Source organism: Callospermophilus lateralis, chromosome 1 (assembly GCF_048772815.1).
Source record: "Callospermophilus lateralis isolate mCalLat2 chromosome 1, mCalLat2.hap1, whole genome shotgun sequence".
In the NCBI taxonomy this organism is placed as follows: Eukaryota; Metazoa; Chordata; class Mammalia; order Rodentia; family Sciuridae; genus Callospermophilus; species Callospermophilus lateralis.
Genome location: NC_135305.1, coordinates 48768372 through 48787524, shown reverse-complemented (window position 1 = coordinate 48787524; position 19153 = coordinate 48768372). Strand labels below are relative to the sequence as shown.

Below are 19153 nucleotides of genomic sequence, written 5' to 3'. Positions count from 1 at the left end.
TCTTTGGAAAAATATCACTCTGACATGTTGAAGGTAAATTAGGAATCAACAGAATGAAGTTAGAGAAACCAGTTAGGAAGCAACAGCCATACAACAGTCCAGGTAACAGATAGTGAGTTGTTCAACAAGGGGTTGTTTCACGGTAATTAAGGATAGTGTATACCATTTTTCAGAGAGAAGAAAATTCTATTCACAATTATAACTGTAGGGTGGCTCTTGTTAAATAAAAAGCCCTTTCAATCTGCTGACTACATTGACCTGTTTGAGTTTGCAAAGGTAGAGGCAGACCTGCCCTTAGGGAAAGGGTGCAAGAGTTTGCTGGGCATGACAGAGGGAAAAGAACTGGAACTCCCAAGGGTAATCTAGAAGGGTGGTGCTGAGGCCCAACCATGAGAAGAGAAGAGGATGAGGAAGAAAGTGATAAGCTGGCCAGGAAACACAGACTATTATGTAGGATAAAACTTGGAAAACATCTCTCTGGTAGTGAGTTAGCCAGGGGATTTTTAATAACTAACAGGTATCTCATGCTCAATTTGTAGCTCTTTGTGTTGCTCTAATGTGAATCCCACTTTCTTTTCCCACATTTTCATGTAATATTGAATTGGTAGGAATCACGAAAGGGTGATGATGGGGTCAATGTGGCTTGAAATAGGGACATTAATCATAGGTTTGCAAGATGCACTTTTGGTATGGAGCCAAAGCCAGCCATAAGGAGATAAGCCCCCAAATCCACCCAGAATTTTCAGTAACCTTGCAGAAGATTTTGGGCTGCCATGAATTAAATGAGCTTTCTAGACTTTATCTGGATCTTTGATATAGAGATAGACTGACAGACTAATATACAATCATGCATCACTTAAGGGCAGGAATATGTTTTGAGAAATCTGTTGTTAGGTGATTTTGTTCTTTTGTGAATCTCATAGAGTGTACTTAATAAACTAAGACTGCTAAGACCTCACTAGGATATATGATCTTCATGGGATCACTGTTGTATATGTGGCCCACGGTTAACCAACATCTCATCATATGGGTCATCACACTGTGTGTGTATGAACATTTTTTCTCTTGTCAAGTAAAAGTAACATACCTGGAAGATGGGCCTTTTTCAATCCTGAACCTGGGTGACCTCTGACTCTCCAGCAGCACAATCATTATTTTAAGCACCTGCCCATGAACCGGCTCTCTCCAAGGTCAACAGTTCAACACTTCTGGGCTGTAGGGCTCACTGAATCATTTCATGCCATTGACTACTCCTTCCCTAGTTCAGCTCTCTGCTTTGGAATATTTCTTCTGTCTGATTTCTTCCACTCTCTCTGCTCATACAGTCTCTCAGTTCTCCACACTCCCCCCCCCCCCCGGGTGACCTTGTCAAATCCTTATCTTTAAATGCCACTGAGACCACACAAGCCTCCAAATTCTACTTTCAGCACAAATGCTACCATCAGGATTCTAGACCCTCACAATCAGGTGGACAGGCACCTCAGAAAGGTATTTTTAATTGAACCCATTTCCCTCCCCTAACACCTGTTCCTGCTATATTCTTATTCCATTTTGTGGCATTTTGGGGCCATTCAAATTGCATAGCCAGGAATGCAGATACCCACATAGGTCCTTTTTTTTGCATTGTCCTCTGCCATCTCCATCTCACTAGTAACTAAATTCAGATTAGTTTACGCTTTCTTAATGTCTATCCCATCTGTTCTGACCTGAGCACACTTATGCAGCATTCACAGTTCAAGTCTTCATCCTTTATTTCATTCTTCGATTATAAAAATGATCTCCTAACTGTTCTTCCTGCCACCAGCCTGGGCCTCACTAAATCTATCCTTCCCTGAGTTGTACAAGTCATGTTTTTAAATTGTAAACATGATGTTTTTAAAACATCATGCTGCTCCCCCTTTTACAATCCTTTAATGCTTCTCATGGTTTTCATAGTTGGGTGCATATTCTTTAGCTTTCATTAACTTGTTCAGGCCTTTTGTTTAGACATAGAAAAGTTTACTGGCTTTTTGGAATGTGCTTACCACGTGTCCATGGGTCAGATAGTGCCGGGGTCCAGCCCCAGCGGGGTCCAGGGAGTCCTGAAGGAGGAGTGGCGTCGGCGAAGTGATGAGACAGGAGTTGTTCCGTTTGAGCAATCTCCAGAGAGAGAGCTAAAGCAGCTTTTCTCTGGGCCCCCTTTTTATTACAATTTTTCTCATCATTATAGATTCACAATACGTCATTGATTATATAATTTAAAACTTTGCCAAGACATGACATTTCCTTAACCATGATTGAGAGCACACCAATCTATATTCTTTCAGGATATGACCCCCAGCCATACAATCATCAAAGTACAGAATCATCAATAAAACACGTCACCAATTTACATCCTTCAGATTTTCCCAAGATTTACTATTTTTCCCAAGATATGTTATTTCCTTATTAACTAATGCCAAACTACGTAACCAGACTCTAAGTCTCCTAGCCAATCATTAACCTAAAGTACACTTGTACTTTATTTTTAATTCAAAATTCCCATCTAAAAAAGTCCCTTTAAATCTTATATTTAAAATATCCTAAAGTTTATGAATCATCCTTAAAACATATCAGAAACCTATACAACTAAAGACTTAAGAATTTCTAAACTTAAGAATCTAAATAAAATAATATTTCTAACATTATTTTAAAACTGTGTCTTATAAACCTATTTTAATTGATTCCTAAATTTATTCTCATAAAACTGGTTGAGCTGCTTTCTCGAAGAGTTTCTTTGTTTCTCAGTCAAGGTACACTAGTTCTCAAAGAGTTTGTTTCTCAGTCAAGGTGCACTAGTTCTCAAAGAATTTGTTTTTCAGAGGATGATTGTTGTCCATTATTAGGTTTGTCCACAATGTACTAAGATAGAAGAATAGCCTTTTACTTTGTCCTTGATATGCTGAGGGGTGGGTAGAACGGCCTCCAAGGCATGAACTACCTGTTCTGTTCTAGCCATCTGAAATTTAATTTGTTTGGCATTTAACATGCTCATGCCTCCTGTGAGAAACATAAGCATGAAAATGCAAAGTCCCAATTACATAAAAAAGGGTCTCATGGTTTCGGTTACCCACCAACCAGCGTGGCTTTGCCAGCATTCATCCTCACTGTGACCCTGTCAAGACAGTGGGAGAGCGGCTTTGCCAACACTTTTTCTCACTGTGACCCTGTCAAGACAGTGAGTGGGGGATCGCCTCCACCAAGATAGGCATGTAATTTGGCTGAGAGCAACTTGGTAAACACGACAGTTGGGTTGAAATCTAATTTCCAGTGTTGGTGTACCACAGGGATGCCCCCGGACTCTGTTCTATCTGGAAAACAACATTTCAGCTGTGATTTTTCAACCAATCATTTCTTCTAAGGGTTTTGGGAAATTGAAAGATTAGAATAATCAAATGCTAAGAGATGAGTTGGAACAGACAAAATACAAAATGCCTAACACCGGAAGACTAATCAAAATAATCTAAATATTTGACAGCTGGTGAAATTGATTAAATAAAATGTGGGTGGTATAATGGTATATAAGCTATCTTTCCCTTTTCATAGAAAAAATAGTTTCATGTATGTTCAAATATGCAAGAAGGATTTTAAAAGATACATACTTCAAAGTTATCAGTTCTTCTGATCACATGCTATTTTTGTAAAAAGAAAAGACCATACAGAAATCATAAAACTCCTCTTCTTAATCCACCAAGGTTATAATACTTAAGGAAAAAAAACAGGGAAATGTTAACTTTTTACCAAATTGATGTTTTTATAGAATTATATGAAATTATATGATTTCTGGCCATTTTCTATACTACCCTGTTTCCTCAAACTGAAATATCTTTCCTCATCATTAGGCTTTTTTAAAAAACCCTGGTGATTTCTCTATCCTTTAAAATATACAAATAAAGGCAATACCTTCTCTGATAAGCTTTTCTTCACTTCATATCTACTTTAGAACAAGGGTCAATGGTAAAATGAGTCCTACAGGTAAAATCTATGCAACACCTATTTTTGTACAGCTCATAGATGAAGAAGAGTTCTTCTTATTCATTTGGAAAGGTTGATTTCTTAGGATTTCCATTACTTTGAGGTAGAAGACATTTTCTAGTTCAAGCTGGTCTCCCCAGCATTGGGCACAGTTCTTCCTCCATAGGATTCACTGAATAAGGACATGCACAGGTGCCGGAAAGAATAGTGTGAAGTCCCTCCTTACATGGGAATATAGTCACATGAGGATGGGGCTTGAACTCTTTTGGTCACCAAGCCTCTCTAGCATCTGGAGGAGTTTCTGGAACATGGTATGCACTCAGGAAATGTCTGCAGATTTTAAGTGCACCAATTGTGGTACAGATTTCGGATCCTTCTAAGTCTTAGGTCAATCCTTAGCCTTTTATATAATGTATGTGGTGATTAATGGACCTAAAAGTCCACCTTAGCATCTTCAGAGAAACAAAGAAGAAATAGTTTTAACCATGTCACAAAAGGAATAAGTTACGAGCTCTTTTCAAGAGTATATTGATCACCTTGTCTTTAGAGTATCTCCATATAGACATTGCAGCCTGTCACTACCTCTTCCTTTCACCCTCATAGCAACCATCTCAGGGCAAGTGTTAAATCAAGATCCTGCTGACACAGAGTTATTAAATACCTATGGCAGCAGGGCCTGTGAAGCAGTGTGAGACTCAGCATTCTGGCCCGATTTCAAATCAGAACGAGGTGTATTTTCAGAGGTCCACGCATATGTATAAATCATAGCCTAAACGTCTCATCGGGTCTTGGACAGCCTTTCTCCCAGTGAGTTGAAAGCTCTTTATAGAAGATGAACTAATTAGTTTCATACCAGCTTTGTGAGATTGCAGAGAGTATGAACTAGGGTCCCCATCCTGTGTTGAATGATGACTAACAAAATCTTACATGTTTACAGTACTAGATTCTGCAATAGCACATTCTAGAAATGTTTTTTCCTTAATGATAAGCATCACTATGTCTTATTATGGACTTTATAGTGTTCTCTTTTGTGGACTGAATGTGAAGGCCTAGTAAAAGCGCATTCTGCAATCTCTGAAGTAGGAGAAAAGCTCCAGTAAGGTAGCTTTTTATGATGCAAAAGAGAAAATACGTCTTCTAGTCACTCCTTTCTGAGGAGAAGGCCTGGCCAGTCTCTAGAGTCCAACCAGCTCCTGTCAACACACCACTAGCTCTTCCCTCCTCATTCCGGAGGGCTGCCACATACCTTTTCTGGGACTCCTGTATGCTCTTATCAATGACCAGATTATCAGCAGACACTCGTTCCTCTGCCTCAACAGGATGGAATTGGAAGCTGTTCACCTGTCACTCCCGTCCCTCCATGTAGGAGAACCCTGACATTGTGCACACGGTATTAGGGGAAAGAAAGGTCTGACTTGAGTTTATAGTCTAAATTTACGCATGAGTGTATACATACACACACACACACCCACACACACACACACACACACCTTTGAAAACCTAAACTTAACTTTTATTTCTTTAAGCAAGAGTAAACATGATGATTGTGAATGCTAATAGAAGGAAGTGAAACAGAGAAATAACTTCCAAGGGAAATAACCACCTCCGTGTGGATTTAAAAATGAGGAGCCTTTGGAGGATTCCAGTCAGGATGGAAGCATTGAGGGGCAATGACATGGAAGGAACCTGCATTATGTAGTCATGGTTTCCTAACTTTTCTGTGCCTTAGTTTCTTTGTATATACAATGGGGACACCGCATTTCAAGGCTGTGAAATATACTGGAGACATCACTCACCTACCACCCTCTTAGCTCGCTGGGCCTCTGGAATCCTCTTGAAGTGATTACAATGGCTATTCTTATTCAGTAAGAGAATGGATAAACAATGGGAATAAACTTATAGAAACAAACCAAGGAAGTGTCAAAGAAAATTTCTAGTGAAACACAGTCTTCTTGATTGGAGATACCCAAAGCTCTGTCCATGAAGCAAATCATTATTGAATGGATAGCCCTGAGAGCTTGTGGAGACCACTGTTCTAATCTGTAGGACACAAAGGATACATGGCTAATCATAGTTAATACATAAGACTTTAGAAAGGATTTATAGCTTTCATACATGAGGGGGGAGAACTAGAGTGGAGCCAAGGTAATCTCTGATACATCTTTCTTTGATGGGAATTTGGATGCCTTTCCATTGACACAGGATGGAGGGGAATGATAGCAGGGAATTGGAGATACATCAGCCATGTCATCAGGTATGTTTCATGGATGTTGGCATCACCACAGTCGTATAGGGGGAATAAAGAAGCAAAACACCACTGAGACCCACTGTCCAGGGAGGGTTTCCAGGGAGACCTGAATGGTGTGTCTTTAGCATTAGTCCAAAGGTGGCTGGGAATTTGGGGGTTTGCCTCTAAGGCATTCCTTTGGCACTTATTTGCTCCCTATCAAGAAACTTCCTAACTTTCCATTTATTCCCCTCAGAAATAGTTGGTTTTCATAATAAATGACTGAATTAACCACTGGCTTCCATCATACTTAATGGAAACACAGGTCCATCCACTTTCTTCCTGGTTCTAATATCAATGAATCCAAAATGATAAAGGTGACCCTTTTATCCTTTTGTTTTATTGTTACAAGAACCTATTTGGCAGGGGTGTACTGGAGATTGAACCCAGGGCTGCTTGACCACTGAGCCACACCCCCAGCCTTTTAAAACAATGTTTAATGTTGAGACAGTCTCGCTAAGAGGACAAGGCTGGCCTTAAACTTGCAATCCTCTTGCCTCAGCCTCTCAAGTACCTGGCATTATAGGCATTTGCCAAAGTGCCTGGCACAAGAGTCCATTAAAGAAAGTTCTTGATCCCAGTCCTTTAGAAAGAGATATGGTCAAATTTTCTTAGACATAATGAAATAACAAAAGGCAAATGCTAAGGACTCAAACCTTTTGAGTGAGAATGTAATATTTTTAATATTCAGCAATGTTACATACATATCTGACAAATATACCAACTCACAGAAAAATATTAGTCTGACTTTTTTAAAAAAAGAAAAAATAACCCTTGGATCCAAATTTATTTGGATTACAAAAATAATAGCACATTTCTTAAACTCCTGACAGCTCCAAGTCACCAACACATCCAGAGATATGAAGAGCATTTTTAACCACTTCTTGTCCACACAAATCCCACGAAAATTAAAAAAAAAAAAAAACAAAACTTTATTTTCATATTTACAGAAGAAACATGCTGATTGTTCCTTTAAATTCTCTTTGGAATTTCTGGGTGAAGCTATTTTTAAAGTCAGAGAACATTTCAAATTAAAGGCGGCAACTGAAAACATCCCATGATGTATTTTTACTTAACACCATTGAACAGTTCTGCATACTCTTCTAGAGACTGTTTTTATCGCAGAGCTTCTGGAACTTCCACCTACAAATACAGGGAATTTCTTTCAATGAAGCAACAGAAAACACATACACACAAAACACATACACACACACACACATAGATAGATATCCATAGGGTCTGTCTCTACCAGTATATTGTGAGAAAACCCAAATATAGGGTTGATTATTGCTGCATATATATCCACATTTTATATTATAGATCAGGCTGTCCTGCTTGCAACTTTGTTTAATATTTTTGACAAATGATGAATCCTCTTGGAATGTAGACTGTACTCCCTGACTTTCATATTAAGGAAATTGGATTTTTTATATGTTGTAATGTTTTAAAGGAGTCTTGGCCCTCAAAAAACTGAGGTGCTAAGCAGGTGGCTCAAGCACAGCCCTCAAATGGAAATGTGCTCCTTCATGTACCTGTGCCTGACACCTTGCTTGGTATACTTGCTATCACATACTGAAATATTTAGAATACTAATAAGTATTTGGAGAGGTGACTTTGGTAGCACCAGGCAATGGAGTACAACTCACTTATTAACTCTGTGTCTGAAGTTCTGTTCTGGGGTGACTTACCCTCCTTAGCTGTCTTATGCTGCTTCCCCGAATTGCTTCCATGAGGTTCTCATGAGCTGATCTCTGTGGGGTAGAAGGTCGGGAACTGTCTTCCATTTTCTTTTCTTGCACAGACCTCAGAGAATTTTTTATTTCCTTTAGGATATTGTTTGGCTGTTTCTTAACCCTTTTTCCTTTTTTCTTTTTTTGTCCATTTTGCAGTGCCCGCTGGGCACTCTCCTGTTGTTTGATGACTTCTGCGATGTTTCTGGTGATGACCTTTTTCTCTGGGAGAGGGGGAGCTGGAGGAGGTGGAGGAGGAGGAGGAGGTGGTGGAGGGGGAGGCGGAGGCAGCTTCTGGGGAGGAAGAGGTGGAGGAGGAGGGGGTGTGGCCACAGGAGATGGAGGTCGGCTCCGCACAGTCTGCACTTTCTTGGGGAGTTTGGGGGATGACCAGGGAGATTGCCTGGGAGATGCATAAGGTGAAGAGCCAGGCGTTCCTCTTTGCCAGACTTTGGTCCTAAGGTTGGATCCTCCATCATATCCCTCTTGCTGTTTTTGCTCCTGCATCCGCTTTTGCCTTTGCTTATCCATATTTCTCGTTAAAATGCTCGTCATGCTCATTCTTGGTCCTGGGAGCTCGAAGTGGTATCCCAGCCTCAGCAGCGTCGTGTTCTCCTTCAGCAGCTTGACGATCTCCATCTCCACCTGGCTGCCCATGATATGCCTCTGGTTGTGGAAGCGCAGCTCGGTGAGCACCGTGTTGTGCTGCAGAGCCCGCATGATGGCCAGGATCCCCTTTCCTGTGATGAAGTTGGAATCCACGTTGACGTTGGTGATGTGCCCGTTGACCTTGAGCATGTCCGCAATGGCCATGGCCGCGCTGTCGTCAGCGTGCGTGTTGGCCAGGCTGAACGTCTTCACCACCGTGTTGTCCTTAAGGGCCTCGGCAAAGCGGGTGAGGGTCTGCGACGTGATGTTCTCTATATTGTTCAGGTTGACTTCTGTGGTGTCGGGGTCATTGTTTCTAATCTTTTCCAAAGCATCCTCAATAACCGTGGGATTTCCGCAAGGGTGAATGGCTGCGGGTGACTCTGTGTTCCTCCCGCTGTTGCCGTTGGTCAGATTGATATTTTCTATCTGACTTTTAAATGTCTTTGGCTTGGAGTGGTCAGAATTGACACCATCGTAGTTCACAGTTCCGTTGATCCCTTTGGGGGTTTCAATGGTTCTTTCCTCTTCCTCTTCGCTCTCCTCTTCCACCTCTTCCTCCTGGGACTCCTCTTGTTCCTCCTCTTCCTCCTCTGTATACACCTCCTCAGAAACCTCACTGTTACTCTCTGTGAAGATTAGCTCTTCCTCACTCTCTTCTTTGTCTTCTTCTGCAACCTGGAGAGTTTTAATGCACATTTTATTAATTTATAACAGTAGCATATGATAAGTAACAAGTCTATAATGAAAGATATCAATAATCCCCTGCTTCTGAGCTCTCTCCTTGAGGTGGCCAAGGTCCATATTTTGTTATATAACCATCAAACAACTTTTTCTACAGCGCATTTGTTTTGCACAGCATATCAAGCATTCGACTTGTTGAGTACCAATATATTATCATTTTGCCATGTGAGCAAAAGGTCAGAACCTCAGTTTTGGAAAACTACTGATAATTTACTCTGTCTTCCCACTATGGGCTCTGCACTACTTGATTCCTTGTCTACTTAGAGTTTAGCAAATTCAGGCCTCCATCTGGCATCAGTGCTTGGTCCCTTCTTATTTCTCCATCCTGAGCAAAAAAAAAAAAAAAAAAAAAAAAAAAAAAAAAAAAATATATATATATATATATATATATATATATATATATATATATATATATACACACACACACACACACACACACACACACACACACACTGTGGTAATGTGTTTGCTTTATCTAATGTTAAAAAATTCTCCCCCAAATTTTCTGGCAATAGCATATGTAACCTGGGCCAATTGCTTTCTGCTTCTCTTGTCTCAGTGTAGACAGAAGCTGAGGTGTCATTTACTCCTCCACGTTTATCTACTTCTGTGATAGAGCCAGGCCCAGGGACCCAGCGGCTCCATATCACCTGTGAACTGTTGCTCCTGACAGCAGGGAGGTCAAAACTAGGCTCTATGCAGAAAAACATTCAGATTACCTTTTCCAGAAATCACCTGGAAACCTCTAGTGAGCTCAGAGTTCAGTGAGATGGACTGCAGACAACCAGGAGGGAAAGAAGATCACTCTGGCACCCACTAGATTCTAACCAGTAACATAGATCAGCAGAGAATAGTAGAAAATTGTGAAGCAAGTCTTTGCCGAGTCTGGTGTTTTTAAGTTGTTTTACACATATCATTTACGAAGGACTTTCAGGTAAACACAATTTCATACTATCTTTGTCTTTTCTGTTTACAGGATTCACTGTACAAAGATGCCCACATGACCCTTTCTTTTTCTTGTTATCTTTAATGATTAAAAAAAAAAAAATGTCTGGAAAGTGCTGACAGAGCCTGATTTTCCCTCATGCTCTCTTTTGAGTCCTTTATCCTCTCTGAAGCCCTTGGGTTCTCCCCTGTCTCCAAAGCTCTGAAGCTTCCCTCTACATTGGAAGGTTGTTTTCGACTCTAAGGGCTGCTGCCGCCTAAGGCATGTGGATCAAGCTTTGGAAAACACTGCAGCTGTCTCCAAGTTTGTTTGCCCAGTTGCTATCACAAAATAGTCTCCAGAAATCTACTTGTATGGAGTGGCAGGCACCAAGTGATGGCCTGGGAAGGGGTCAGCCCCTCCTAGGATGACTTATCCAGTTTTAATTTGCTTACTTCTTTGGGAGCAGAAAGGAGAGGGATGGTGTGTGTGTGTGTGTGTGTGTGTGTGTGTGTGTGTGTGTCGGGGAAAGGGGACTGGTGGCGGCTTTCTACCAGTCACATCTCAACAACACACAAAAAAGAAAGAGTTTGGCTCTGGTCAAGCCCCTTGGCATAGATGAGGAGTAAGAGAGGGCCAGCAGTGGAATAAATGGATTACCTGGAGGAAGGAAGAATTGCAGACAGACAGTTCTCACTACCACCCCAAATCCCTTTATACATGTTCTTATAATCCTAGCCCCTGTCAATTATGTGTGTGTGCACATATGTCTGAAAGTGTGTTTTAGTTTTTTAGCCTTTGGAGAAAAGGAATCTCTCTCAAAATCCAAGGTATGCTGCCTTTTCTGCCGCTATTACATTTCATGCTCTTTGGTTTTCAGAAGTCCTTTAGGCTCTATTTGCAAGAGATGTTTCCCCCTGGAAATATACCTGGAAAGATAATATCTGATCCTTTATCTAGCAATGTGAGTTGTCAGGTAACACCTAAATGATGCCTTATAGAAAGCTTTCTTTGATGCTCCTTCAAATTATCCCTGCAATGTGTTCCCCATAGTATTTTATCTCCCCCAACAAACTACCTATCATATTTTATTATAAATATGTGTTATTTTTTCCTATAGACTCTTATCCGGGTGACAGCAGGGACCATATCAGGTTTGCTTACCTAGCACAGTGTTTAGCATGTAGCAGGGACGCCGCAATTGTTTTGTTTACTGAAGGAATCTAAACTGACATGGATTAACAGCTGCTCACTGTTGGGACCAGACCTTGGAGAAAGCATGATCAGGTCGGGTGGAGGTAAGGCAATCAGTCAACTGTCCTGCTTTGTGTGCCTTAGTCTGGAGAGCCTCCTAAGATGCAGGATTGTTAGTTGTAAAATCTAGATAGTCTTGAGCCATCTGAGATGGTCAGTTACTTCACAGGGGGGAATGTCTAGAAGAAGAACAACAGAAAGGGACCTAGAGAGGGGAAGTAGACATGGAGGTTCAGAAACTTTGCCTCTAAACTTTATAAATTATTCCTGCACTAGGGGATATACATGTCCTGTTTGCCATCACTTTGGAGAATGGAGGTGGGAAGTTGGGTGGTGAGTGGGAATGGGGAGGTGGTCAGGGAGAGAATAGGGAGAAGCACGTACTTTTAGAGAATGAGTAGAGCGACAAGAGGGAGGTGGCCAGCTATTTCTCCTGATCGCCTCTCTGGCATCACTACATGAACAAAGAGGCAAGAGGCTTGGTTTTTAGTTCTGGTTCTGTTTCTGCCCATAAAGCAAAATGAAACAAAATCTGGTTGATTTCAGGTGACTCACTAAACTTCTCTGTCTCAAAGAAACTACAGTAGAGTTAAGTGATTTTTAAAGTCATAATCACCTTGAGGGCTGATGGGTTCCCTTCCCAGAGTTTCTCATTCAGAAGACATTGGGTAGCCCTGAAACATGCAGCTTTAAGAAGTTCCTGGGTGATGCTGATGCTACTGGTTGGGCACCCACAATTATAAGAATCATAGTCTTTGTGCCAACAGAATCTAGTTTGAATTTCAGTTCTTCTTACAAGCTGTTAACCTCAAATAAGTTTCTTAAGCTCTCCTAGTCTCACTTCTCCTGCACAGAAGGGTAAGAATGAAATGAGATAATGTGAAGAAACTCACTGGCACCTGCAGAGATCCCACAGCTACTCAAATGAGGGGAGCTGGATGGCTGGACCATTGTGTGTCTGTCTGGGCCCCTGGAGCTTTCACGCAGCACACATTTGTGTGAATCAGGGTGGGCAGAAGCCACGTGTTGCACAGGATTTTCATAAGCCTTTACAGAGCCAGGAGCCTGACCTCCCCAAACCCCCAGCTCCTTCTCATGGTCCCTGATGCACAGCTTGTCACTTACACAGCTGCCCTGCTCCTCTGCCCTCCTCAGCTGCTTTGAGTCTTTTCCTGTGCTGGTAATGGATTTACACCCTTCATCAGCAAGCTTCTGCCCTGAACTCCTTGTGACTAGAGGGACAGCTGGCCAGCCACGGGAAAGTGTGGTGGGAGGAAAGCTAACTAGCTGAGAAAGGAATCAAAGTTCATAAACAAGACAGCCTCTCTAATTGGGCTGATAAGCCACTGGCAGAGATCAGCAAAACCTTTGGCAGGATCAGGTGGGTTTCACCAACAGCTGACAACAGCTTGTCCTTTGGTTCCCACCATTGTCATGACATTATGACATTAAAACGCTTTTGTAGGGTTATTGCTGTAGTTGTCTATACGTCCTGGGTATTCAAAGACAATTTTATTCTTTTTATGAAGGAAATTCTTTAATAACTGTAATAAACATGCCATTTTATTTCACCAAACTTTTAACAATCATTCCCACATCAGATTTAAAAACAAAAAAATAAAAAATAAAACTTCTTAACATTATGGTTGTGGAGGAATTGACTGGCTCAAATCCTGACTGATCATGTGTGTGCCTTCTCATTTCCCCTTCTAGTTTCTTAATACAGGCTGTGACTGTGGCCTTGGCAGACCCTGTCCTGATCCCAGTGGCCCTTCCTGCAATGATTGACATGGACAAAACTCACACATATCTATCTTACTGCAAATGTGTCTTACACACCTATCATCAAGATCACCCAACAGTACCCAGATTAGTACTGTGGCAGCTTGTGGGTGGCATGAAGCCATTTTGATTGTAGGTGATTTCTATGGAGTGCAAGAGTTTAAAACTATTCTCCTGATTTGTATTCTTCCACAAATTCAGAATTTGATTTGTTATGTTAACATTTCTTACATTATAACATCCTTCTTGGTCTAATGACTTTCCCAGAGCATAGTTTTTTGACCCTCCTTCCAGTCATGATTTTTGGGCAGATTCAAAGTCACTGTTTACTGGGCAGTACACAAGAGCTTAATAAACCTGAGCTCTCTGATAAGACCACGTTTCCTAGCCTCAAGAATCACCATCATAAAATAGAAAGGATTCAGGGATGATTCCACAAATGTACTTAACCTGGGTCCTTAGAGGGCTTTCATCATTTTGAAATTGTATGCAAAAGTGTATGTGTGTGTGTGTGTGTGTGTTTGCACACACACATGTGCATTTTTTTGAAGAAGTCTAGAACTTATCGAAATCTCAAAGGGCTTCTTGATTCACAAAAGATGCATGTACTGAGCTCCCTCAATGTACACATAGAAAGAATCCTACAGAAGTGACCATCTAGTCAAAGTTTAGCTGTTTGGGGACAGAGCAGGACTAGTAGCCCCTTGGCTCAGCCCCATGGGCTTCCCACCAGCTTACACTTTTTGGTGTTGGAAACATGGAACTATTTTTTACTGTAGCCATTACTGCAGTCAAAGCAACACAGAACAAATGGAACTGAAGAGAAACTACACAGAAACAGATACTATGTCTTGTCACCAATTTGCAACTAAACTAAGACTTAGGTTTGGCAAAATATTTAAACTCATACCTTGATTGTGAATAATTCCCCTCTTGAGGTTCTCACATTTAGTTAAAAAAAAAAAAAAGGCCCAGCTAAGAATTTTTTAACTAGTATGATCCATGGGTGGCTACAAAAGTTACAAGACTATTTCAGCCTGAGAAATGTCTCAGTAACAAGTACAGATGAGTTGTAAGAAGGTTAAAGTCATGAGGACTGAAAAGTTAGAGGAAACAGAGTGTCTGGGCTTGGGGTTGGGGAAGGGCAGTGGGAGCAGCTAAGGAAAAGTCCCAAGGAGCCTACCTTTCCACACTCCCCCAGCCTCTCCTTCTCCAGGAGTTTTTGGGACTCCTTTTCCCAATAGGCCATCAGTGCCTCTCTGCTGAAAGTCCCTGTGGGCGTTTTCTCAGTCAGACTCTTTTGCCTTAGCCCCACCGGAAGGTTGCGGTCAGGTTCAATATCTTCCAGTTCCCTCTCTAGCTCCTTCAGCTCCTCAGCTGACAGGGAGGCCAGGAGTTCGTCCTCATCGATGGATTCATATTTACTAAGTCCTCTTCTGTAGCCAAAGGTAGACATGGTCCCTGCTTCGTCAGACCCCCAAGGAGCTGGAAGAACTAGGCATTCAAGGTAGCCAGAGGCAGGCAGGGAGGCAGGCGGGCAGGCTGGTCAGCAACTGGTGCTAGGAGTGGCCGCAGTAGCCTTTTAAGAGTGGTGATCCAGGGCTGTGACAATGCAGAGGGGGTGAAAGCATGGGCTGTTTTAAGCATCACACGTCAGCTAGACATTTGAACACAAAGAATGTCACATCGGTGGTGGATGGAGGTCTCAGAACCAGTGGGGATTATTAGCATAGTGGCCAGGGCCATATTTAGCTGAGCCTGATAGCTTATGAGGACAGGCAGAGAGTGTTTCAGATAGGGAGTGACATGGCTCCTCTCACTTTGTGTTCAAAAGCAAGGGAATAAAATATATTTCAAAAACGACCTGCCACTACCACCACAGCCATGAAGAGATTCTTTCATTATCAATTTAGAGGTTGAGCCACGACTCCACAGTACCCTAGGGACAGATTTTCTGGTCTTGTATAAATATAATGTAGGTGATGGGAATGGGGACAGAGATCATAATAATACAGTGCTTTATAATTTTATTGCACTTCACAATTTACAAAGCACATTCATATAATTTTCCTAATCATAATTCCTGTGAGATAAATAACATGATCCTCATTTACAGATTTTGGCAATTGAGACTCTGAGAGATTAAGTGAAAAATTTGAACCAGACAGCTGGGAAGGCAGAAGTAAATTTGTTCACTGCACCAAATGGCTTCCTTCCCCACCTCATGAGCACTATTAAAAAATTAGATCTTCAGATAAAACACAAAATGATAAGTAATAATCCTGGGTATAATTTATTAAGGACTCACATGATGCTAGCCCAGTGCTAAGCATTTTAAATATTTTATCATCTCCCTCAACACAGTCCTTTAAAGTGTATACCACTGCTCATATTTTACTACTGAAGACCCAGAGAAGTTAAGTAATTAACCTGGGAGCACAGAGTTAAAAAGGAGTAAAGATAGAATTTCAACCTAGATTTGTATCTGAGCTGAAAATTGAAGGAATGCTAATTTGTAATTACACATATGCACATATTCTTGTGAATGTGTTAAAATATATATAATTGTTACAGGACTTCAAAAGAATAATACTTTAGCATAGTTATATAAAACTCTATTAAAATGTGTATGCATGGTACATTTTAATACTTGTATAATGTAAGTATTTCATTTATACATTCAATAGTTGGTGAATATTTGGGCTTTTCTAGGTTTGGATTATGAATGATACTTCTATAAATATGTAGCAGATAAATCTTAGAGTGATTATATATTTTCATGTTTCTTGGATAGATACGTATAAGTAGAGTGATTGTGCTATATGGTAAATTCACTTTTTAAGAAACTGCAAAAGTGTTTTCCAAAATGACTGCCCCATCAACATTTCATGTCAGTAAATGAAAGTTTCAGTTTCTCTACATCCTCATCTGTTATTGTTGGTCTTTCTGATTACAGTCATTTTAGTGAGTGTGAATGGTAGTCTGAATTTTAATTTCTCTACTAATGATATTGGGCACTATTTCATGTGTTTATTGGCCATCTTTTCTTTGGTAAAAAAACTCAAATTTTATGCTTAAACCGAGATATCTTGCTGAGTTATAAATTGATTACAGTACTGTATCAGATATATCATTTACATATATTTTCTCCCATTCTGTGGCTTATCTTTTAGTGACTTTTGAAGATCATGTTTTTAATTTTTAAAAAAATTTAAAAATTTGTTTTAATTAGTTATACCTGTCAATTGATTTTTGTGCAGAGTGAGAGACAGAGGTTTAATTTCATTTTGCTGCATATGGATTTCCAGTTTTCCCAGCACTATTTGTTGAAGAGGCTCTCTTTCTCCAAAGTATGTTTTTGGTACCTTTGTCTAGTATGAGATAAATGTATTTATGTGGGTTTGTCTCTGTGTCCTCTATTCTGTATCATTGGTCTACATATCTGTTTTGGTGCCAATAATATGCCATTTTTGTTACTATGGTTCTGTAGTATAATTTAAGGTCTGATATTGTGATGCCTCTTGCTTTACTTTGCTTTATAAGGATTGTTTTGGCTATTCTGGGTATTTTATTTTTCCAAACGAATTTCATGGTGGCTTTTTCTATTTCTATGAAGAATATCATTGGGATTTTTACAGGAACTGCACTAAATCTGTATAATACTTTGAGTAGTATAGATAGTTTGACAGTATTAATTCTTTCTATCCAAGCGCATTGGAGATCTTTCCATCTTCTGAGGTCTTCTCAATTTTTTTCTTTAGTGTTCTGTAATTTTCATTGTAAGAGGTCTTTCACCTCTTTTGTTAATAGATTTCCAAGTTTCCAATTTTTTCTAAGGCTACTGTAAATGGGGTAGTTTATATTTTTAATTTTAATGGAGCCCAATTTATCATTTTTTCTTCTATTTCTTATGTTTTGGCATTATAGTTAAATAATTATTTCCTAGCCAGGTGTTGTGGTACACACCTATAATCACAGTTATTCAAGAGGCTGAGAGATTGAGGAAGATTGAAAGTTGAAGTAGCCCTAGCTCTGAGCTAGAATGCTTCTGGATTCAATCCTTCATACTGCATAAAGAAATAATTTCCTAATCCAAGTCCACAGAGATTTACTCTATGTTGTCTTCTAAGGGTTTTTGTAATTTTAGGTTTTTATATTTAGGCTTATTATCATTTTGACTTAATTTCTGGATAAGTTTAGGGTTAGGATACAAAGTCATTTTTTTGCATGAACATATTCAGTTATCTTAGCATTGCTTATTAAAAAGCTTATCTTTTCCCCTATGGACTTGTCTTGGCCATGTAAATTAGTGTGTATTTCTGGACAGTCATTTCTGTTTGATTAATCTATGTGTCTATCCCTCTGCCAATACCACATGGTCCTAATCATTATAGATTTGTAGTATATCTTGAAATTAGAAAAAGCAAGTCATCTAACTTTGGTTTTTTGCAGGGATGGTTTAGCTGAATATTTTGATTTTAATTCCTTATGGCATTCTGCCTCCAAAAATAACTATGATACTTTTCAGTGATGCTGATTAGAGAGGTAAGGATAAAACAGGACATAATAAGTTCACTTTTTTAGGTTAATTTTATTTTTTAAAATAATGATAATGTGTTCATATTTATGAGGTACTATGTGATACTTTCTTTCATTTATGCATTGAGTTATGATCAAATCAGGCTGATTTGCATCATTTTTTTTATAGCCTGTGGCATATATTCTTGTGTTGCCTCAGTGGAAATGCATCTTTACTATTTGAAAATGAGTTAGATTTTTGGCAATGGCATCAAGGGATGATAGCTAAATCTTGTGAATGAAATGAGTTATTCAGCTTTGTAATTGTATTTTAGATAAAAAATGCTGAGTTATGTAAAAACTTTTTTTTAAAAAAAGAGAAAATATATACAAATGATAGCACAAAATCCATTCTTTCATTAATTATTAGATATACTATATGTTGACCATTGTGCAAGTTTTGAATATATAATTATGTATAAAAATAGTGGAATTGTATTTGACTCTCACATTTGTAATTAAATATATATGTATATATAGTATGTATATATAAATACATATAGCTAATTTTTATTTTATAATTTACTAAGCACATACTGCATGACAGATTCTAATTTAATTGCTGGGGTTAGAACAATGAACATTACTAAGCTAGTCTCTTCTCTGTTGGAGCTTATGTTCTTGTTCTGAGAGACAGATAAAATATAAATAAGCATCTAAATATGGAATACATCAGATAGAAGTTCTATGGGAAAAGAAGAACTGGGTAACAGGGAAACAAGAAGGTGGTGTGGGCAGTAGTTAATCCAGGAAGATTTCCATAATGAGATGGTATTCAAACCCAGACTTGGAGAAGTGGGAGCTCGATGCCCACAGATTGTAATAAAAACTTTGTGTGACTATAAAATATTGTTCAGATATTCTTAGAATCACAAATCTCAGATTCAAAGGACCTTGAAATAATCCTCTTTTTATAACTTCTATAAGGGATGGTCTTGAACATTGTTGGTGAAAATGGTACATGCCAAAAATTCATTGCATTCTTAGATAGACATTTTCAAATATGCAGACTATTCTTTCTATTGTTTTGAAACTGATTGGAAAATCAGGCCATATAATTTTAGTTCTCTCATTGGAACAATACAAGATAAACATAGTGACATGTGAGTTTCTTCTGCCAAATATCAGGTGTCCCCTGAATGATTCTGAAGGTGATTCCAGAAGGAGGAGCATTAAAGTGTCCTGCTAATTGGCAACATCTCTGAAAAAAAA

General features: G+C 39.5%; 1 protein-coding gene across 1 annotated transcript; it reads right to left on the bottom strand.

The window, feature by feature from the left end:
* Nucleotides 1–6937: 6937 nt before the first annotated feature.
* On the bottom strand, nucleotides 6938–14931 carry Lmod2 (leiomodin 2). Its single transcript, XM_076861945.2, has 3 exons — nucleotides 14547–14931; nucleotides 7969–9336; nucleotides 6938–7423 (listed from the first exon to the last, which is right to left on the bottom strand). Exons 1-3 carry the CDS (start codon nucleotides 14817–14819, stop codon nucleotides 7397–7399), a joined length of 1668 nt encoding a protein of 555 aa, XP_076718060.1. The 5' UTR covers nucleotides 14820–14931; the 3' UTR covers nucleotides 6938–7396.
* Nucleotides 14932–19153: the final 4222 nt, after the last annotated feature.